Raw genomic sequence first — 23,366 nt, 5'->3', positions numbered from 1 at the left:
CAGGCTTCAGCAATACATGAACTGTGAAATTCCAGATGTTCAAGCTGGTATTAGAAAAGGCAAAGGAACCAGAGATCAAATTGCCAACATCCACTGGATCATCGAAAAAGCAAGAGTTCCAGAAAAACATCTACTTCTTCTTTATTGACTATGCCAAAGCCTTTGACTGTGTGGACCACAATAAACTGTGGAAAATTCTGAAAGAGATGGGAATACCAGACCACCTGACCTGCCTCTTGAGAAAACTGTATGCAGGTCAGGAAGCAACAGTTAGAACTGGACATGGAACAACAGACTGGTTCCAAATAGGAAAAGGAGTATGTCAAGGCTGTATATTGTCACCCTGCTTATTTAACTTATATGTAGAATACATCATGAGAAACCCTGGGCTGGAAAAAGCACAAGCTGGAATCAAGATTGTGGAAGAAATATCAATAACCTCAGATATGCTGATGACACCACCTTTATGGCAGAAAGTGAAGAGGAACTAAAAAGCCTCTTGATGAAAGTGAAAGTGGAGAGTGAAAAAGTTGGCTTAAAGCTCAACATTCAGAAAACGAAGATCATGGCATCTGGTCCCATCACTTCATGCGAAATAGATGGGGAAACAGTGGAAACAGTGTCAGACTTTATTTTTTGGGGGCTCCAAAATCATTGCAGATGGTGACTGCAGCCATGAAATTAAAAGACGCTTACTCCTTGGAAGGAAAGTTATGACCAACCTGGATAGCATATTGAAAAGCAGAGACATTACTTTGCCAACAAAGGTCCATCTAGTCAAGGCTATGGTTTTTCCAGTGGTCATGTATGGATATGAGAGTTGGACTGTGAAGAAAGCTGAGCGCTGAAGAATTGATGTTTTTTTTTTTAATTTTATTTTATTTTTAAACTTTACATAATTGTATTAGTTTTGCCAAATATCAAAATGAATCCGCCACAGGTATACATGATGCTTTTGAACTGTGGTGTTGGAGAAGACTCTTGAGAGTCCCTTGGACTGCAAGGAGATCCAACCAGTCCATTCTAAAGGAGATCAGTCTTGGGTGTTCTTTGGAAGGACTGATGCTAAAGCTGAAACGCCAATACTTTGGCCACCTCATGCGAAGAGTTGACTCATTGGAAAAGACTCTGATGCTGGGGGTACTGGGGGCAGGAGAAGGAGATGACAGAGGATGAGATGGCTGTATGGCATCACCGACTCAATGGATGTGAGTTTGAGTGAACTCCGGGAGTTGGTGATGGACAGGGAGGCATGGCGTGTTGCAATTCATGGGGTCAGAGTCGGACACGACTGAGCTACTGAACTGAACTGAATTACACTGTACCTTCAGACACCATTTTCAGGTGTACCTTTCCAGTGTTTATATGTATTTCTTTAAATTTATTCTCGTTTCACAAATGAGCATGTACTTGCCCACCTTTAGGCTCCAAGTCTAAATCTAATAGAGCAATATCTAACAAAATATAGCAAAATGTTGCTTTATAGATCTGAATCTTGGTCTAGCAGGTCTTAGAATTAATTTATCATGCTTCAAATATGCTGGGTAAAAAGAATCAGTAACAGTAGTAAAAGTACAGGCAACCTTTTACATAGTCGAATATACCACAGTTGCTACTTTTAGTCTTTCTGCACATGTAACCTTATACGTGACGTGTGTTTTCCTGCTGTTTCTTACAAACTTTGTTTCCCTGGTGACTCAGGCGGTAAAGCGTCTGCCTGCAATGCAGGAGACCTGGGCGTTCAATTCCTGGCTTGGCAAGATCCCCTGGAGAAGGAAATGGCACCCCACTCCAGTACCCTTGCTTGGAAAATCCTTTAGATGGAGGAGCCTGGTAGGCTATAGTCCATGGGGTCACAAAGAGTCGGACATGACTGAGCACTTCATTTTCTTTTTGGGTAGCTATTCCTGCATGAAAGCAACAAATTTTCATTGAAGGCCTACTGTATACAAGATATCATGATCAGTGTTATGGTATATTTCACACTGAGACAAGCTGGTAATAAACTTGAGGACCTGACCTCTGAAAAATCCATCCAGATTTGAATGAGATTGAAGAGAGAAATGGAAGCTACATATTTGTGAATCTTGTATAGAAGGCAGGAATTTTAATTTTGTTAATTATGATTTCTCATGCATTGTAAATGTAAAATACGATCTTTCATTCTGATTGACATTTTTATATTTCTGAAGTAGGGAAATTAGACCTCAGTTTAGTTTTTATTGGGCCTTATTTAAATGTTCCTATTAAGACATGCCTTTTTTTTCCTACCACATATACCTTTACATATACAAAAAAACCACACCTGTGTACTCATATATATATTTTTTAATTTTCTTTTCTTTTCTTTAATTTCTTTTAATTGAAGCATGATTACTTACAATACTGTGATAGTTCTAGCTATACATTGAAATGAATCAGCCATGGGTGCCCATATGTGCCCCTATCCTGAATCCCTCTCCCACTTCCCTCCCCACCCCATCCCTCTGGGTTGTCCCAGAGCACCGGCTTTGAGTGCCCTGCTTCATGCTTCGAACTTGCACTGGTCATCTTTCTACATATGGTATTGCATATGTTTCAGTGTTATTCTCTCAAATCATACCACCCTTGCCTTCTCCCAGAGAGTTAAAAGCCTGTTCTTTACATTTGTGTCTCTTTTGCTGCCTTTTTTTTAAGATTGTTGTTACCGTCTTTCTAAATTCCATATATATGCATTAATATATAGTGTTGTTGTTTCTCTTTCTGACTTGCTTCTCTCTGTATAATAGGCTCCAGTTTCATCTGCCTCATTAGGACTGACTTAAATAAATATTAGTTTTAAAATTATATCTTATTCTCTGCTGAAAGTTATTTGTGATGTTATTTCATGTATTTAGGAAATACTCACTTGATTTTTATTCTCGACATTGTATTGTTTCAGCCTGCGGTCCTTAGATATGAGCAGCAATGATATTCGATATCTACCAGGTCCTGTGCACTGGAGATCTTTGAACTTAAGGGAACTCTTGTTTAGTCATAATCAGATCAGTATCTTGGACTTGAGCGAAAAAGCATGTGCATGGTCTAGAATAGAGAAACTACATCTTTCTCATAATAAACTGAAAGAGGTAAGGAGATCATATTTGTTTAAAATTATTGCCAATTTGAAAAAATGTGCTTTTGTAATGTCTGTTATCATAGATGATCATTTCAAAATCTGTTATTTGATACTGCTTACTTTTTGAGTAAGATCTAATCCTACCCTGAGGTAAATGGGTATACTAACATGCTTAATTTCCTTAAAGATTGCCTTTTGCACTCTCTTTTATTTTGAATATCTATATATTTATATATGTTTGATTGCAAATACATGTAATGCTTTAATTGTGTCAATTTACCATGAAATCTCTGATCTGTTAACAGACTCTCAGACATGCTGCATTTCCCAAGTTTCACCAGGCCGTGTATAGCCTTTGTTCTTCAGCTGACATTGTTTTCCACATTCTTAAATTTCTGTGTTCTTCCATCATACTCCCTCACCCCCTCACCCAAATGGACCAGTCTTTATTATAAATCTGAAATTAACTGTCCATTCATCCCAGCTTCAAGCCTATTGTCTATAAAAGCCAAAGAGAGTAAAGCGTCTGAAACCATGAGGTTCCAGAATAACTCTGCATAATTTTGGTACCTAGCTTTTTTGCATCAGATTACTGTTTGCTGTTATAAAAATAATGAGTATTACTTAAAAATTTGGAATATTGCAATTATTATGCCACCTAAGGTTTAAACATTTAGTTGTATTTTGAGAATGTTAAGTTATATGTAAATTTGTGATGATTAGATCTTTGGTTTTGCTGAAGAACATAGTGAGAGGGAATAGCCTGAAGCCACTGACTATTGGATTTGGATACATATAAAAAACTTCTTTATTTCAATGTTGTGAAGCAATGAAATATGCTTCCAAGGGAAAATGGGTTTTAAAAGATTATAAACAAATGCCGTAGATTGTTTTGGGTAAGTCCTTTATATTTATGTTTTCAAACATTTTTGATGGGAACTATGACAAACCTTTGGAAAGTTTTAGAACTCTGTTGGAAGGCTGTACAGTTTGCTCATAGAGTCTCGGAGCCTCTCTTGTTTTCTAGTAGCATCTTGTTTTTTGGTAGCACACTTTTCTTCCTTCCCACCAACAGCGTTTGCTCTTTTTTATTTCATTAAGATTCCTCCTGAGATTGGCTGTCTTGAAAATCTGACATCTCTTGATGTTAGTTACAACTTGGAACTCCGATCCTTTCCCAATGAAATGGGGAAATTAAGCAAAATATGGGATCTTCCTTTGGATGAACTGCATCTTAATTTTGATTTTAAACATGTAGGATGTAAAGCCAAAGACATCATAAGGTTAGATACTTTTATTTTTATTTTTTTAACTGAATTTGTTTCCGATGTCCTTTTCTGGTTACGTTGGTGGATATATAGTTACAATTCATAAAAAAGAATGTATAGGACCATCTAGCATGATGTACTCTATGTCATTTGCCTTTTACTTAGTAAATGGATTTATTTGGTGCCACTGCAGAGCTTTTAATTTCTTCCTGGCCAAGTTAAGGTTGAGAAAATTACTTCTCCTTATTATGCTTTTCAGTAGAAATGGACTCTAAAAGGAAATTATTAATCTTTGTTCTCTTATTACCAATTATCAATCTGAAGAAATAGAGCAGAATATAATGGCTTCTCGATCTGGGTTTCATGTAGGAAGTATTTATCATATGTCTATTCTATCTTAAAGCATTATAGTTACTTAAAGGATATAAAATTACTTCTGTTTTGCCTATGAAGCTGATAACCTACTCAACCTTATCATTTTTGAAACCACCAAAACTTTCAAGTATGCTTGTTTCTGATTTTATACTTTATGAACTTCAAGTTAATAATGAACTTTATTCTATTCTTTGTTACCATTTGAGCATGTTAGTCTTGTTACCTACCCATAAAATCATGTTTTTATTTCCACAAACTGCTCCTATCTGTATTTATCTTATAGGTTTCAACTCAGTTATCACCTCTCAATGGATCCTTGACTTGCCTATAATATCTGCTGTGTTTACTCTCTGTTTCATTCGTGGCACCAAACACAGAGTCTGGCATACAGTTAATAATTGTTGCATTATCAGTGAACTTGGAGTTCCTAACTACCTACTTATCTAGTTACCCAATTCTCTTCCTTAAATTTTCATAATTTACATTTGACTTTCTGTCTATTTTATGATCAAAGTGTTTGTGAGCAGCTATGCTAAATAACATGACTACCCCTCATCCTACATAAGTATTTCCCATGATTTTCCTTTCTGAAACTGGAAAAAGACGCTCATATAAAATTTTTCAATTCTTACTAAACGTTTAGTTGTAAGAAGTTTTCAGAGTATTATGCTATCAAGCTACTATGTAACTTAAATATTTTTAAACCTTTTAAACATTTTTAGAGAGTACACAGACCTGGAGTAATTTTGAAATTGTAGTTCTCACTTGCTTCTTTGAAGAATGACAGAGAATAGTGAAGTTTTAATAAATAGATATTTGGAACTTTGATTTTCTTGTTTATTGGTGATGCAGATTATCAAGAATGTTCCTCAAAGTCCTATTAATTGTGAGAATGAATCAGTTAATATTCCCTAAGATTCACTTATGATTTAGTTCACTATTCTAATTTTGAACTGTGGCAGCATTTTAACATAGTTAAATGTATTTTTCTATATCCATTTTATTTTTAAGAACATTTACATGTTCTGTTAATTTAAAGATGGTATTGTTAGCCACTGGTAGCACTTCTAGTAAGTTTCAATTACTTTTGCATTAATATTGTTAGGAATAGCAACATATTATCTGCCGATAGTAAAATCATTTATGTGTATCAATGTAGTTTAACCAATATGCTCTTCCTTTCCATGTACATTATATGTATGCATGTACAATATATATGAACATATACATTATGTATACCATGTATGAATACATGTACCAAATAGAACCTCACTATTAAGGATGAATATAATAGTATGCTTGTATACTCTACCTTAATGGTTTTGATTTTTTTTTGCTGGAATATAATTACTTTACAATGTTGCATTAGTTGCTACTGTAGAACATTGTGAAGCAGCTCTATGTATACATATATGCCCTCCCTCTGGAGCCTCCCCCTGCCATTCCACCCATCTAGGTGATCACGGAGTTGTGCTCTGAGCTCCCTGTGCTATACGGCAGCTTCTCACTGTTGTAAACACGGTAATATATATATGTTAATACTGCCTCTCAGTTCGTCCTCCTTCTCCTTCCCTGCCTGTTTCCACAAATCTGTTCTCTGTGTCTATGTCTCTATTCTTGCCCTGCAAATAGGTCCATCAGTACTATTTTTCTAGATTCCATATATATGTGTTAATATATGATGTTTGTTTTTCTCTTTCTGACTTACTTCACTTTTTATGACAAGCTCTAGGTTCATCCACATCACTTCAACTGACTCAATTTCATTCCTTTTTATGAGTAACATTCCATTGTATATATGTACCACATCTTTACCTATCATCTGTCGATGGACATCTAGGCTGCTTCTATGTCCTGGCTATTGTAAATACTGCTGCAATGAACATTGGGGTACATGTGTCTTTTTGAGTTATAATTTTCTCAGGGTATATGCCCAGCAGTGGGATTGGTCCAAGGCTGAACCAGGAGGAATTAGAAAATATAAAAGACCAGTCGTAAGTAATGAAATTAAAACTGTCATTAAAAATCTTCCAACACACAAAAGTCCAGCACCAGATGACTTTCCAGGCAAATTCTGTCAAACACTTAATGAAAAGCTAACTCTTATCCTTTTAAAACTTTTCCAAAATATTGGAAAAGGAGAAGCACTCCCAAATTCGTTCTTCAAGGCCACCATCACCTTGATAATTAAAGCAGACAAAGATATTGCAAAAAAAGGTTCCTTCTCCAGGGAATCTCCCCGTTTCAGGGATCAAACCTGGGTCCCTTGTATTGCAGGCAGAGTCTTTACAGACGGAGCCACCAGGGGAGATCTACAAAAACAAAAGAAAGAAAATTATAGACCAATGTCACGGATGAACATGGACACAAAAATCCTCAACAAAATACTAGCAAACAGAATCCAGCAACAAATTAAAAGGATCATATACCATGAACAAGTGGAGTTTATCACAGGAATGCAAAGATTCTTTAATACATGCAAATAAATCAATGTGGTATACCATATTAACAAATTAAAGAATAAAAATCATATAATCATCTCAATAGATACAGAAAAAGCTTTTGACAAAATTCAGCACCTGTTTATGATCAAAACTCTCCAGACATGGTCGTGCTGCTGCTGCTGCTGCTGCTGCTAAGTCGCTTCAGTTGCGTCCGACTCTGTGCGACCCCCTAGACGGCAGCCCACCAGGCTCCTCTGTCCCTGGGATTCTCTAGGCAAGAATACTGCAGTGTGTTGCCATTTCCTTCTTCAGAAAATGGGCATAAAGGGAACTTATTCAACATAAAAAAGGCCATATATGACAGACTAACAGCAAGCATCATTCTCAGTGGTGAAAAACTGAAAGCATTTCCCCTAACATCAGGAACAAGACAAGGATGTCCAGTCTCACCACTTAGTCAACATGGTTTTGTAAGCCCTCACCATGGCAATTAGAGAAGAAAAAGAAATAAAAGGAATATAAATTGAAAAGGAAGAAGTAAAACTGTTTGCAGATGACATGTTACTATATACACAGAATCCAAAAGATTCTACCAGAAAACTGCTGGGATGTTATCAATGAATTTGGTAAAGTTTCAGGATACAAAATTAATGCACAGAAATCTCTTGCATTCCTATACACTAGCAACAAAAGAGTAAAAAGAGAAATTAAAAAAGTAATTACATTTACCATCACAACAAAAGGATAAATTACCTAGGAATAAATCTACCTAAGGAAGCAAAAAACTATACTCAGAAAACTAAAAAACACTGATTAAAGAAATCAAAGAGGATACAAACTGATGGAAAAATATACCATGTTCTTCTATTGGAAGAATTGATAGAGAAAGAATTGATAGAAAATTAATATACTACACAAAGCAATCTACAGATTCAGAGAAATTCCTATCAAATTACCAGTGGCATTCATCACAGCATTAGAACAAAAATTTTTATAGTTTGTATGGAAACACAAAAGACCCTGAAAAGCTAAAGTAATCTTGAAAAAGATAAATGGGGCAGGAGGAATCAGGTTCCCTGTCTTTAAACTATACTACAAAGCTATAGTAATCAAAACACTATAGTATAGTACTGGCACAAAAAATAGAAATATAGACCAGCAGTACAGGATAGAAAGCCCAGAGATAAACCTATAGACTTCCCTGGTGGCTCAGACGGTAAAGCATCTGTCTACAAAGACGGAGACCTGGGTTCGATCCCTGGGTTGGGAAGCTCCCCTGGAGAAGGAAATGGCAATCCACTCCAGTACTATTGCCTGGAAAATCCCATGTACAGAGGAGCCTGGTAGGCTACAGTCTGTGGGGTCGCAAAGAGTCGGAGATGACTGAGCAACTTCCCTTCAATCTATAACAAGAGTACAATAGAGAAAAGACAGCCTCTTCAGTAAGTGGTGCTGGGGAATCTGGACAGTTACATGAAAAAGAATGAAATTAGAATTCTACCTAATATCATAAAAAAAAAATAAACTGTAAAACCCTTAGAGGAAAACATAGGAAAAATACTCTTTGACATAAATCACAGCAAGATCTTTTTTTGACTTATCTCATAAAATAATGAAAATAAAAACAAATAATTGGCACCTAATTAAGCATAAAAGCTTTTTGCACAGCAAAGGAAACCATAAACAAGATGAGAAGACAACCCTCAGGATGGGAGAAAATATTTGCAAATGAAGCAACAGACAAAGGATTAACCTTTAAAATATACAAACAGCCTATGGAGCTCAATATCAAAAAATCAAACAGTCCAATCAAAAATGGGTGAAAGACCTAAATAGACATCTCTACAAAGAAGACATACAGATGGCCACAAGGCATATGAAAAGATGCTCAGTATCACTAATTCTTAGAGAATGCAAATCAAAACTACAATGAGGTATCACCTTGCATCAGCCAGAGTGGCCATCATCAAAAAATCTATAAGCAATAAATGCTGGAGAGGGTGTGGATAAAAGGGAACCCTCTTACACTGTTAGTGGGAATGCAAATTGGTATAACCACTGTGGAGAACATGGAGCTTCTTTAATACATGGCAAAACCAATACAATATTGTAAAGTTAAAATTAAAAAAAAAACAATAGCAAAAAAAAAAAGAAAAAAAAAAAACTTGTTAACAAACAAACAAAAAAAAACTAAACATTGATCTACCTTGATTCTTTATCCTATGGGCTTTGTAAAATTTTATGCTTTATAATTTTTAGAGTTTTATTTGTGATATTTAAAGAAATTGTGTATGTATTTTATGTAAAATTTAATGAGTATTATAAACATTTTGATACTTAGATTCTTTCTAGTGTCATTATATTTGATGAGGCTTCCAATCATTATCAGCTAGACCAACCAACATCACTAACAAAGTAGATGTACTAACAATGCATTGAAAGACACATGCATTATTAAGTTAGTATGAGTTATGTGCTCTTTTGCATACTGTACATTATAACATTTTGATATTTAAAATAATTCAGTGCATAAGAATTCACCTATAGCCTAAGTACGCTGTTAAGCAGTTTATTATTTTATTTTTGTTTTTCAAATACCAGGTTTCTTCAGCAGCGGTTGAAAAAGGCTGTGCCCTATAACCGAATGAAACTTATGATTGTGGGAAATACTGGGAGTGGCAAGACCACCTTATTGCAGCAATTAATGAAAATCAAGAAATCAGATCTTGGGATGCAAGGTGCCACAGTTGGCATTGATGTGAAAGACTGGCCCATCCAAATAAGAGGCAAAGGGAAGAAAGACCTCATTCTGAATGTATGGGATTTTGCAGGTATTTATTTTGCTAAATTTTTTATTCAGATATCTTTTTTAAAACAGGGATTTAAAAACTGAATTTTCTGTTTCAATACTACAGAGACCTGATGGATCATATGGAATTATTCCAAAGTCATTTATTTCTCCTAATTCTTCCCTTGCCACCAGAATGGCGAAGCCATGGAAGGAAATGTTAGGAACCAGCACGTGTCAGCTGAAGCTACACAGCTGACACATAAGCAAGAAGTTGCAATCCCTAGTAAAAATCCAGTGTAATCTTGTAGCTGTTATCTTTTGATTGTTTTTCTCTTTCTCTCTCTTTTTTTTTTTTTTTGTATGGTAAAGACTGGGTAGTGCCACCTAACTTTATTTTTGAAGAAGAGGATTCTTGTCTATTCTCTGGAAGACTGAAAAGTTCTCCAATCTTTATTTAGGTCGTGAGGAATTCTACAGCACTCATCCCCACTTTATGACCCAACGAGCCTTGTATCTTGCGGTCTATGACCTCAGCAAAGGGCAAGCAGAAGTTGATGCCATGAAGCCTTGGCTTTTCAATATAAAGGTGATATGACCTAATAATTTGAAAATAGAAAATAGTTCATGGGTTTTCTTATTGTATATAAGGTGATTTATTTGGGGCAAATAGTACCATCAAACAGACTTTTCAAATACTTTTTTTGCAAGAAAGTTAGAAGAACTTTAAATTTTGAGTTAGGAAATTTTTAGGAGTAATTACGTTGTGACATGAAAATAGTTATGTTCTATGTTAATGAAAGATATAGAAGTTTGAAGCCCTTTTAATCTGTTAAAAATGAGAATATATGTTAGACTATATTTTTATATTCTTTTTTATTTTATTTTATTTATTTATTGGCTGCACTGTGTGGCTTGCAAGATCTCAGTTCTCTGACCAGGGATTGAACTTGGACTTAGGACCCAAATCCTAACCATGAGGCTATCAGGGAGCTCCCTGGTATTATTACTTATGTATAACATGAATTTCCTTAATTTTAAATAAACTGTAGTAAGAAAAAGAAGCAATCTATGCATTACCAACTGTGTCCTCAGAGGCAATTTAGTGTAAAGCCCTGTAGGACTTACAGTTTTAAATGGTCCCAGATGAATATTATATTTGAAATTTTGTAACTTTTCCATATTGTCTCTTGCTGTTAGATATTCCTTCATGTATATATGGTTTAAAAAATATGTGCCTTTTTAGAATTGAGACTAAAGTAAAAATGAATGGTTATTGAATAATGCTCTAGTAGGCTCTTCTGTGAGGCAAATCTGAGCCACCAGGGAAGCCTACTATTAAGAGACATTTCTAAGTATAAAGACAGGTCAACTTAAAAAGTATCAGCAGATACATGCTTGACTTTATCTTATAATCTATAGATAATACATTAGAATATGTAATGAATCCATACACCTTTTCCAAAGGAATACCCAAGACAGAAGTAGCAATAAAGTTATAAATGACAGTCATCAATCAGATGAAATAATTTAGATGAAGCTTTTCTCTCTCAAAGAGATGGGGACTGGGCAAGTGGTCAGGAAGGAAATACAATGTGCTTTTAACTTTGTATGAAAAATAATGTTCAGTTCCACTTTGCTGAACATAGTTTTGTTTTTGCCAAATAAATCCTCTACTTCAAATTACTGTCCAAATGCTTTTATTACTTTAGTGACTTGTTTTTTCTTTGTAGAAGCCACACTGAATTACTATAATTTGAATTAATAAGGTTTAATTCAAAGATAAGGAAGAGAAAATATAAAACAAATTATTACTCTGATATTATTTGGGTGTTATTAAATACTATTTTATCTAGAAGCCTAAAGCACACTTAAAGAATAACCCATTTTAGGCACAGAAGAAAGAAATGTGCTATTACTGTCACATGGGCTGCCTGAAAAGTGACAATAACTAGATTAAGAAGGAGCATAAAAATGACTTTTAAAAATTTCTGAAGTTTAATTTGTTTCCTTAGGTTTAAGGAAGGGAAGACAGTTGTCATTTTCTTCTTGAGGTCTTTTGAATTCTCATTTCGACTCTAGTGAATTTCGTAGAAAGTGAATATCAATGGAAATATAAGCAGTGTTGATTTTAAAACAAACACAAGAGTATTTTGTATCTTCCCCCATAGGCCCGTGCTTCTTCTTCCCCTGTGATTCTAGTTGGCACACATTTAGATGTTACTGATGAGAAGCAGCGCAAAGCCTGTATCAGTAAAATTACCAAGGAACTCTTGAACAAACGAGGGTTTCCTGCAATACGAGATTACCACTTTGTGAATGCCACTGAGGAATCCGATGCTTTGGCAAAACTTCGGAAAACCATCATCAATGAGAGCCTTAATTTCAAGGTAACATGGTTCATTGCCTACCCTAGGTGGTAGATAAATATAATTTATTAACTCTTACATTCTGCAACTGCTAAGAAATATCAGCAGTCTTGAGAACAACTATCTTAAAAGTGTGTTTTTTTCTTATCTGTTAGCATTATTCAAGTACTTTTAATTTTAAAATTATTTATGTTAGACTTAATTTTGAACTCATAGAATTAGAAATTAAAAATAATTGAGAATCCTGAGAGAAAAGGGTATCTGAGAGGCTGAGAGAATGTTCCTGAGAGAATCTGGGACATGTTTCTGATGCCCTTTCTCTCCCAACATCCTATAGTATTGATTCAATCAAAAGGATAAAGATGGATGTTGGGATCTTGGAGTTATCTTTCTTGTATTTTTCTTCGACTGGTTTTCCTCCATCTGCTCCTTTCTTTTGGAGTTTCTGTTTTATGTTCATCTTGGTCTTTGTTCCTTCATGTCTTTGTCACTGTGATCCCCCTTTGAAATATATATTTTTTTCCCCTTCAATATTGAGAGAAGGCTCTTTCATCTGGTCACCATGGTCTCTAATTTGGTTTTCAACAATGTATAAGCAATATTCTAGTTCAGACAAACTTTAAGAATTATGTTTTTGATTTACAAAGTTTTTATTTCTGGTAAGACAAATATAGTTCATAGAGTTCATAAAACACAAATAAATTGGTTAACAAATGCTTGTTTTTAATACTGGAAAGAGAAAGAAATTTTACCTGGGCTCTACAGATAGCAAGGGGTAAACTGTACTGGAAAACACTTTGAATAGTTCAATATGACAAACACAATAGTGGATCTCACTGTTAGTCTCTATTGGTTTAGCTCATTAGTACTAATGATCAAAGCGGTGGCTCCTAACAAGGGTCTTGTTTTGCCTGGAAAGTCCCAGTGTAATTATTGTGTCTCACTACATTCTCAGAAGCATTCCAGTTTGGATGATAAGTTATACGGTCACCTTGGTTATAGCACGTTGTCCAGTTAGCTTAGTTCTGTTCCATTTCTACAGATTATGCTCTGTCCAAAACTTAATGAGCCATTTGTAAGTGTGCCTGTATTTGTGGTGCCCAGAGAGAGAATTTGCACATTTATATCTTTCCACACATTTATCACAATCAATAAAAGCTTTTACAAATGTGGGTCAATGGAGTTTTATGTTAGAAGAATAAAATATCATTTATCTCTAGTTTTTGCTACTCTTTTCTGAGACATATGATTAAAGAGTGACATGACTTTTATGAAACAAATGCATCAAATTAATATATTCAATTAAATATCCTCTTTACCCAGGGAGTTTCCTTTTGAGACTCTCTGTACTTACAGAACTTTGCTGTTACTTATAATATTTTAATAGCTTCTCTTTTATCATTGATATCAGACCATTTATCATATTTTAAAAAAGAATTCTTAAAGTATGAGTTTGTTTTGAGAAAATCTGAGTTTAGTTGAGAAGTCTATGAATAAAGTAGTTGATTCATCAAGCTGGACTAGTACTACTTTAGGCTAATAGCAAGTTAGACCAGTTTACTGGCAATAAGACCAGTCTGCTTTCTGCACTTGTACATGAACTCTGAAGGCAATACCGGATAGGAGGTTAACAACAAATGCTTTGAGAAACGGCAGTATTATTTGAAGGAGGGTATATATTGCAAATGGATGCATCATTCTGTTATGTTGGTTTGAAAATTCAATTGGCTGCTTTGCAGAATAGTGATGCAGATGACCCCAAAACAAAACGCCTGCCAACTTGAATATTCTTTCCTCCCTGAGGTGCCTCAACCTGTATTCAGTCAGCAGCTTTTAATCTATTTAGAAATCTTTTTTGTTTGGCCTTTCATTTGTTTTTCATCTTTTCCTTTTATCTTGATCTTTTCTAATCTTTGTGTGTCTCACTCTTATTAACATGTGTCCATGCAGAGTTTAGAATAAAAGCTTCCTGTTTTTGACTGTTGGTGACCTGATGATAAAGGAAGTAGGACAAAATAGAAATCAGTGCCAACAATGTCCCTCTCGGTCTTGTCCAGCCCCTTACCAGAGTGGGATCCTTTGCTCACCCTGTAATCCAGCCCTGTAAAATCCATCCCTTTGTTACTTGACTACTATGTGAACTCTTGTTTACTTTTATATGTAGGTTTCCCTTCTTGGGTTAAACGCAAACTTCAATCTGAAGTTCTGTTTTATCTTAATTTATAAATGATGAAGAGAGGGAATATGAAAAGTGGAGATTAGTGAAATTATATTTAATTTTCTGGTTCAAGGGGTATGTCTAAACAATCTTGACTGTTTGGAAGTAAATATGTAAGTAATGGTTACAGCTGCTATAAATCAGGTTCCTGAAGGATCAAGAGTAGAAAAAGAACAAGTATAAAGTTTATGTGTGTGTGTGTGTGCGTGTGTGCAGGTATAATAAACCCAGTTTCTATTTGTATAAGTTGAAGAATTCAAGTAGAAATTTTATTCTTTATTGTCAAGAATATATTCATGGGTTGAGAAATGAGGAGAGTTTGCCACCTGGTGGTTTGCAAAGGCATTTACTATTATTAAAGTTGTATTTCTATTTAAAATTAGATTTTTAAGAAAAAATGTTTGGAAATATTTTTATTACAGAAACTCTCTTCATAAGGTCATTCTATTAAAATTTTGATTTTAATTAGATTCTAAGTGTAAGAGACCCCAAATCATCTTCTCGTATAGAATCATTGGGGTTTAGATGATTTTTTTATTTTTCCAAGTTCAGGTCTCCATGAAAAAGCATAGCTTGGTGAGGAAATTTCATGTCTGTCTCCAGACTTCACTGTTGATATGTACATCCCACTAATATTACATTTTGCAAATAGCAAGAACAAAATTTAGTTTTACTTTCGGATGTGGATATTTTCATCTAAAAAATAAAGTCCAAAAGCTCTTACAATCCTGACCTTTATGTTAGCATATCTACTGCCTGTAGATTTAATGTCTTAGAAAATAGTAGGTCCTTTATTTAAGGTTAATGATTTGTCCTGGATTTCGCCATGGATTTTCTGAATACCTTGATAATTATTTCCATACAATGTTATTTGATAGTTCTTTCCAAATTGGCTTCTGTGTTCATTTTTTTTTTCTTTTTTTAAGGTAATCTTATTTATTTCTCACGATTCAATTAGTCTTACATTGCATCTTGATTTTATTAAAAATAATCATTTTCTGAATGATTAGCACAGAATTTACCAACCACCTGACACATAGATGTATAAAATGGATTTTTACAGCTTGTCATCTGTAATTTCATAGATCCGAGATCAGCCTGTTGTTGGGCAGCTGATTCCAGACTGCTACGTAGAACTTGAGAAAATCATTTTATCAGAGCGTAAAAATGTGCCAATTGAATTTCCTGTAATTGACCGGAAACGATTATTACAACTTGTGAGAGAACATCAGCTGCAGTTAGATGAAAATGAGCTTCCTCATGCAGTTCACTTTCTAAATGAATCAGGTTTGTTTATTACATATTTTTTCAAAGCTCTGCAGTAGAGTTGGTGAAAATGTATCTGAACCTTGTATAGAATTTACATTTAAAAGAATATTGACAAAATTCTTTAATAGGTAGCTGATGTTTTTTTCTTTTTGAAAGATCATCATGTGTACTGATGTGGAATCATATATTATGTCATAAGAGAAAAATTTAGAAATTATCTAAGGACAGTAGTGGAAAAAGTCTCTCAGCCAGAGTTAAAACACGTGGATTCTAGAGCTTGACTGTAGTATTCAGGAACTGTGAGACTCTAAGTTCAAGCTATATCCTTCATAGTATCAAGTGAATTTAGTGTATGTGGAAGTTATTTTTACACTTGCAGGAGAATTATTATTGTGATGGTTTAACTTGGCACTTGGAGAATCAATGGTTGACTGAGATGAAAGCTAGGATGCACTGGTTCTGGTCTCAGCTCTGACCCCAACGATGCTGAAGTTTCCTAATCTGTAAAGTGAGGAGGCTGGGCTAGATTCTCTGTGAAGCCCCTTGATATTTTCATATTCCAAATTCCATGTTTCACTTTTGATTTTTCCTACAGGGGTCCTTCTTCATTTTCAAGACCCAGCATTGCAGTTAAGCGACTTATATTTTGTAGAACCCAAGTGGCTTTGTAAAGTCATGGCACAGGTTGGTATATTATACTTCTGAGGCATGGGGGTAACACCTAGAGTACTGAGGTTTATAGAGTTTGTGTTTAGTTAAGGTAGAAACTCCAAATACTTTGGCCACCTGATGTGAAGAACTAACTCATTGGTAAAGACCCTGATGCTGGGAAAGATTGAAGGCAGGAAGAGAAGGGGACAACAGAGGATGAGATGGTTGGATGGCATCACTAATTCAATGGGCATGAGTTTGAGTAAACTCTGGGAGTTGCTGATGGACAGGGAGCCCTGGTATGCTGCAGTTCATGGGGTTGCAAAGAGTTGGACACAACTGAGTGAACTGACTGAAGGTAGAAAGTACTGTGAACATAGAAAATGGTAGAACAATTTTTGTAGAAGATTGCATAAATAAGAACTTTGTGGAAGAGGAGAAGATATCTTAGAATTTAATGTCTTTGTTTTCAATTCATAGACAAGTGTTTGTGTCACTCTGTTCCATAGTACCTTTCTAGATCCAAGAAGTTTTTCTTTATGCAGTCTTCTCACAAATTGTTCTACCATTTTCTATATTCACAGTTTTTTGGCTTGTTTATTGATATAATTAGTTGAATGAAAGCTTTGTGAAAATCTGTGGAGTAAATAAGTATAAGAAAATTGGGTTGATGAGCTTGTGAAACCTCTGTCTATAACATGTCGGGAAATTTTGACTCTTCAGTGGAATATAAAACTCTGGGCTTCTCTGGTAGCTCAGATGGTAAAGAATCTGCCTGCAATGCAGGAGACTCAGGTTTGATCCCTGGGTGAGGAAGATCGGCCTGGAGAAGGGAATGGCTGCCCACTCCAGTATTCTTGCCTGGAGAATTCCATGGACAGAGGAGCCTGGCAGACATAATTGGATTGATAAGGCTGTGAAACCTCTGTGTAGACAATAAGGAAGGAAATTGTGACTTTTCAATATAATATAAAACTCTAAATGCTTAGCATTTTGAAAAGTGGTAGTTACGGCTGTCTATATTTCATATGGAAAATTTCTTCTATCAATAATAATCAGTTACCAATGAGTTTATATTAATTAGCTACCATAATCCTCTCTGTAGATTTGCCACAGAAAACCACTCAAACAACACACTAGCTCAGGGTTCCTCAATGTCAGCCCTGTGGACATTTGGGGGCAGGTAATTCTGTGTTGTACATTGTAGGAGGATAGCAGCACCTTTGGCCTCTACCCTCTAGACGCCAGTATGGCGTCTACATCTTTGGCCTCTACCCTCTAGTACTTTCCCAGTATGAGAAGCAAAAATGTACCCAGAAATTTCCAAATATTTTAGGAAGTACAAAATCACCTTGGGGAGGACGACTGTGTCTGGATGAATCATGAATTGAAATGAGCTTAGGGAGGGAGTCTTCAGCATGTGTACTCACTGGAAGCTATTTTTCTTATAAGTGTAATTTATAGTTACTAAAATATATCTTTTTACATTAGAAATCTCTTTTCTAATTAACCATAATGTTAATTAAATCCCTTCAGATAATCCGAATGATAGTTCCTAAATTTCTTTTTTTTTAAATTATTTTTTTTTTTTTGGAGGCTGATTACTTTACAATATTATATTGGTTTTGTCATACATTGACATGAATCTGCCGTGAGTGTACATATGTTCCCCATCCTGAACCCCCACTCCCACCACCCTCCCCATCCCATCCCTCTGGGTCATCCCAGTGCACCAGCCCCAAGCACCTTGTATCATTCATCGAACCTGGGCTGGCAGTCTGTTTCACATATGATAATATACATGTTTCAATGCCATTCTCCCAAACCATCGCACCCTCGCCCCTCCCACAGAGTCCAAAAGACTGTTCTATACATCTATGTCTCTTTTGCCATCTCGCATACGTGGTTATCAATACCGTCTTTCTAAATTCCATATATATGTGTTAGTACACTGTATTGGTGTTTTTCTTTCTGGCTTACTTCACTCTGTATAATAGGCTCCAGTTTCATCCACCTCATTAGAACTGATTCAAATGTATTCTTTTAATGGCTGAGTAACATTCCATTGTATATATGTACCATAGCTTTCTTATCCATTCATCTGCTGATGAACATCTAGGTTGCTTCCATGTCCTGGCTATTATAAACAGTGCTGCGATGAACATTGGGGTACACGTGTCTCTTTCGATTCTGGTTTCCTCAGGTGTGTATGTCCAGCAGTGGGATTGCTGGGTCATATGGCAGTTCTATTTCCAGTTTTTTAAGGAATCTCCACACTGTTCTCCATAGTGGCTGTACTAGTTTGCATTCCCACCAACAGTGTAAGAGGGTTCCCTTTTCTCCACACCCTCTCCAGCATTTATTGCTTGTAGACTTTTGGATCACAGCCATTCTGACTGGCGTGAAATGGTTCCTCATAGTGGTTTTGATTTGCATTTCTCTGATAATGAGTGATGTTGAGCATCTTTTCATGTGTTTGTTAGCCATCTGTATGTCTTCTTTGGAGAAATGTCTGTTTAGTTCTTTGTCCCATTTTTTGATTGGGTTGTTTATTTTTCTGAAATTGAGCTGCAGGAGTTGCTTGTATATTTTTGAGATTAATTCTTTGTCAGTTGCTTCGTCTGCTATTATTTTCTCCCATTCTGAAGGCTGTCTTTTCACCTTGCTTACAGTTTCCTTTGTTGTGCAAAAGCTTTTAATTTTAATTAGGTCCCATTTGTTTATTTTTGCTTTTATTTCCATTACTCTGGGAGGTGGGTCATAGAGGATCCTGCTGTGATTTATGTCGGAGAGTGTTTTGCCTATGTTTTCCTCTAGTAGTTTTATAGTTTCTGGCTTTACGTTTAGATCTTTAATCCATTTTGAGTTTGTTTTTGTATATGATGTTAGAAAGTGTTCCAGTTTCATTTTTTTACAAGTCGTTGACCAGTTTTCCCAGCACCACTTGTTAAAGAGATTGTCTTTTCTCCATTGTATATTCTTGCCTCCTTTGTCGAAGATAAGGTGTCCATGGGTGTGTGGATTTATCTCTGGGCTTCCTATTTTGTTCCATTGATCTGTATTTCTGTTTTTGTGCCAGTACCATACTGTCTTGATGACTGTGGCTTTGTAGTAGAGCCTGTAGTAGAGGTTTTTTGTATTTCCATACAAATTGTGAAATTATTTGTTCTGGTCCAGTGTTCTTGCCTGGAGAATCCCAGGGATGGGAGAGCCTGGTGGGCTGCCGTCTGTGGGGTCACACAGAGTCGGACACGACTGAAGCGACTTAGCAGCAGCAGCAGCAGTTCTATGAAAAATACCGCTGGTAGCTTGATTGGGATTGCATTGAATCTAGAGATTGCTTTGGGTAATATACTCATCTTCACTATATTGATTCTTCCAATTCATGACCATGGTATATTTCTCTATTAGTGTCCTCTTTGATTTCTTTCACCAGTGTTTTATAGTTTTCTATGCATAGGTCTTTTGTTTCTTTAGGTAGATATATCCCTTAGTATTTTATTCTTTTTGTTGCAATGGTGAATGGAATTGTTTCCATAATTTCTCTTTTTGTTTTCTCATTGTTAGTGTATAGGAATGCAAGGGATTTCTGTGTGTTGATTTTATATCCTGCAACTTTACTATATTCATTAATTAGCTCTAGTAATTTTCTGGTGGAGTCTTTAGGGTTTCTATGTATAGGATCATGTCATCTGCAAACAGTGAGAATTTTACTTCTTTTCCAATCTGGATTCCTTTTATTTCTTTTTCTGCTCTGATTGCTGTGGCGAAAAATTCCAAAACTATATTGAATAGTAGTGGTGACAGTGGGCAGCCTTGACTTGTTCCTGACATTAGGGGAAATGCTTTCAATTTTTCAACTGAGGATAATTTTGCTGTGGGTTTGTCATATATAGCTTTTATTATGTTGAGAATTCAGCTGTGAAGCTGTCTGGTCTTGGGCTTTTGTTTGCTGGAAGATTTCTGATTACAGTTTCCATTTCCGTCCTTGTGATGGGTCTGTTAAGATTTTCCATTTCTTCCTGGTTCAGTTTTGGAAAGTTGTACCTTTCTAATAAGAGTTTGTCCATTTCTTCCAAGTTGTCCATTTTATTGGCATATAGTTGCTGATAGCAGTCTTTTATGATCCTTTGTATTTCTGTGTTGTCTGTTGTGATCTCTCCATTTTCATTTCTAATTTTTTTGATTTGATTTTTCTCTCTTTGTTTCTTGATGAGTCTGGCTAATGGTTTGTCAATTTTATTTAACTTCTCAAAGTACCAGCTTTTGGCTTTGTTGATTTTTGCTATGGTCTCTTGTTTCTTTTGCATTTATTTCTGCCCTAATTTTTAAGATTTCTTTCCTTCTACTAACCCTGGGGTTCTTCATTTCTTCCTTTTCTAGTTGCTTTAGGTGTAGAGTTAGGCTATTTATTTGACTTTTTTTTTTTGTTTTTGGAGGTAAGTCTGTATTGCTGTGAACCTTCCCCTTAGCACTGCTTTTACAGTGTCCCATAGGTTTTGGGTTGTTGTGTTTTCATTTTCATTCGTTTCTATGCATATTTTGATTTCTTTTTTGATTTCTTCTGTGATTTGTTTTTCAGCAGCGTGTTGTTCAACCTCCATATGTTTGAATTTTTAGTAGTTTTCCTCATGTAATTGACATCTAATCTTACTGCATTGTGGTCAGAAAAGATGCTTGGAATGATTTCAGTTTTTTTGAATTTACCAAGGCTAGATTTATGGCCCTATCATGGAGAAGGTTCCATGTGCACTTGAGAAAAAGGTGAAATTCATTGTTTTGGGGTGAAATGTCCTATAGATATCAATTAAGTCTAACTCGTCTCTTGTATCATTTAAAGTTTGTGTTTCCTTGTTAATTTTCTGTTTAGTTGATCTATTGATAGGTGTGAGTGGAGTATTAAAGTCTCTCACTATTATTGTGGTATTATTAATTTCCCCTTTCATACTTGTTAGCATTTGTCTTGGGTGCATATATATTTATGTAAATCTTCTTTATTGATCCTTTGATCATTATGTAGTGTCCTTCTTTATCTCTTTTCACAGCCTTTGTTTTAAAGTCTTTTTATCTGATATGAGTATTTCTACTACTGCCTTCTTTTTGGTCTCTATTTGCGTGGAATATTTTTTTCCACTTCACTTTCAGTCTGTATGTGTCTCTTGTTTTGAGGTGGGTCTCTTTTAGGCAACATATATAGGGGTCTTGTTTTTGTATCCATACAGCCAGGCTTTGTCTTTTGGTTGGGGCATTCAACCCATTTACATTTAAGGTAATTATTGATAAGTATGATCCCATTGCCGTTTACTTTATTGTTTTGGGTTCAAGTTTATATACCCTTTCTGTGTTTCCTGTCAAGAGAAGATCCTTTAGCATTTGTTGGAGAGCTGGTTTGATGGTGCTGAATTCTCTCAGCTTTTGCTTGTCTGTAAAGCTTTTGATTTCTCCTTCATATTTGAATGAGATCCTTGCTGGGTACAGTAATCTGGGCTGTAGGTTCTTTTCTTTCATCACTTTAAGTATGTCCTGCCATTCCCTCCTGGCCTGAAGAGTTTCTATTGAAAGATCAGCTGTTATCCTTATGCGAATCCCCTTGTATGTTATTTGTTGTTTTTCCCTTGCTGCTTTTAATGTTTGTTCTTTGTGTTTGATCTTTGTTAATTTGATTAATATGGGTCTTGGGGTGTTTCACCTTGGGTTTATCCTGTTTGGGACTCTCTGGGTTTCTTGGACTCGGGTGACTATTTCCTTTCCCATTTTAGGGAAGTTTTCAACTATTATCTCCTCAAGTATTTTCTCATGGCCTTTCTTTTTGTCTTCTTCTTCTGGGACTCCTATGATTCGAATGTTGTGTCATTTAACATTGTCCCAGAGGTCTCTGAGGTTGTTCTTGTTTCTTTTAATTCTTTTTTCTTTTTTCCTCTCTGTTTCATTTATTTCTACTATTCTGTCTTCTACCTCACTAATCCTATCTTCTGCCTCTATTATTCTACTGTTGGTTCCCTCCAGAGTGTTTTTTATCTCATCTATTGCATTATTCATTATATATTGACTCTTTTTTATTTCTTCTAGGTCCTTGTTAAACATTTCTTGCATCTTCTCTATCCTTGTCTCCAAGCTATTTATCTGTAACTCCATTTTGTTTTCAAGATTTTGGATCATTTTCACTATCATTATTTGGAATTTTTTATCAGGTAGATTCCCTATGTCTTCCTCTTTTGTTTGGTTTGGTGGGCATTTATCCTGTTCCTTTACCTGCTGGGTATTTCTCTGCCTTTTCATCTTATTTATATTGCTGTGTTTGGGATGGCCTTTCCGTATTCTGGCAGTTTGTGGTTCCTCTTTATTGCGGAGGCTCCTAGCTGTGGGTGGGGTTGGACCTGTGGCTTGTCAAAGTTTCCTGGTTAGGGAAGCTTGTATATGTGTTCCTGTGGGTGGAGCTGGATTTCTTCTCTCTGGAGTGCACTGTAGTGTCAAGTAATGAGTTTTGAGATGTCAGTGGGTTTTGTGTGACTTTGGGCAGCCTGTATATTGAAGCTCAGGGCTATGTTCCTGTATTTTTGGAGAATTTGCGTGGTATGTCTTGCTCTGGAACTTGTTGGCCCTTGAGTGGTGCTTGGTTTCAGTGTAAGTATGGAGGCGTTTGATGAGCTTCTATCGATTAATGTTCCCTGGAGTCAAGAGTTCTCTGGTGTTCTCAGGATTTTGACTTAAGCCTCCTGCCTATGGTTTTCAGTCTTAAACTTACAGTAGCCCCAAGACTTCTCCATCTATACAGCACTGATGATAAAACATCCAGGTTAATGATGAAAAGTTTCTCCACAGTGAGGGACACCTGGAGAGGTACACAGAGTTACATGGGAAAGAGAAGAGGGAGGAGGGAGATAGAG

At 35.8% G+C, this 23,366-nt stretch overlaps 1 protein-coding gene across 5 annotated transcripts in view; it reads left to right on the top strand.

Moving 5' to 3' along the window:
* LRRK2 (leucine rich repeat kinase 2) overlaps positions 1-23,366 on the top strand; it is a 205,011-nt gene that overhangs the window by 98,348 nt on the left and 83,297 nt on the right. For all 5 annotated transcript variants that reach the window (XM_019960788.2, XM_019960787.2, XM_070789266.1 and 2 more), the window contains 7 exons: positions 2,921-3,107; positions 4,199-4,380; positions 9,786-10,015; positions 10,434-10,561; positions 12,144-12,362; positions 15,645-15,846; positions 16,424-16,512. In XM_019960788.2, the coding sequence (XP_019816347.2) occupies positions 2,921-3,107; positions 4,199-4,380; positions 9,786-10,015; positions 10,434-10,561; positions 12,144-12,362; positions 15,645-15,846; positions 16,424-16,512 (1,237 nt within the window). The remainder of the gene's footprint in view (positions 1-2,920; positions 3,108-4,198; positions 4,381-9,785; positions 10,016-10,433; positions 10,562-12,143; positions 12,363-15,644; positions 15,847-16,423; positions 16,513-23,366) is intronic.

Source organism: Bos indicus, chromosome 5 (assembly GCF_029378745.1).
Source record: "Bos indicus isolate NIAB-ARS_2022 breed Sahiwal x Tharparkar chromosome 5, NIAB-ARS_B.indTharparkar_mat_pri_1.0, whole genome shotgun sequence".
Taxonomy (NCBI): domain Eukaryota; kingdom Metazoa; phylum Chordata; class Mammalia; order Artiodactyla; family Bovidae; genus Bos; species Bos indicus.
Note: the sequence above shows the minus strand (reverse complement) of the source record. Positions and strands in the feature narration are given on the sequence as shown.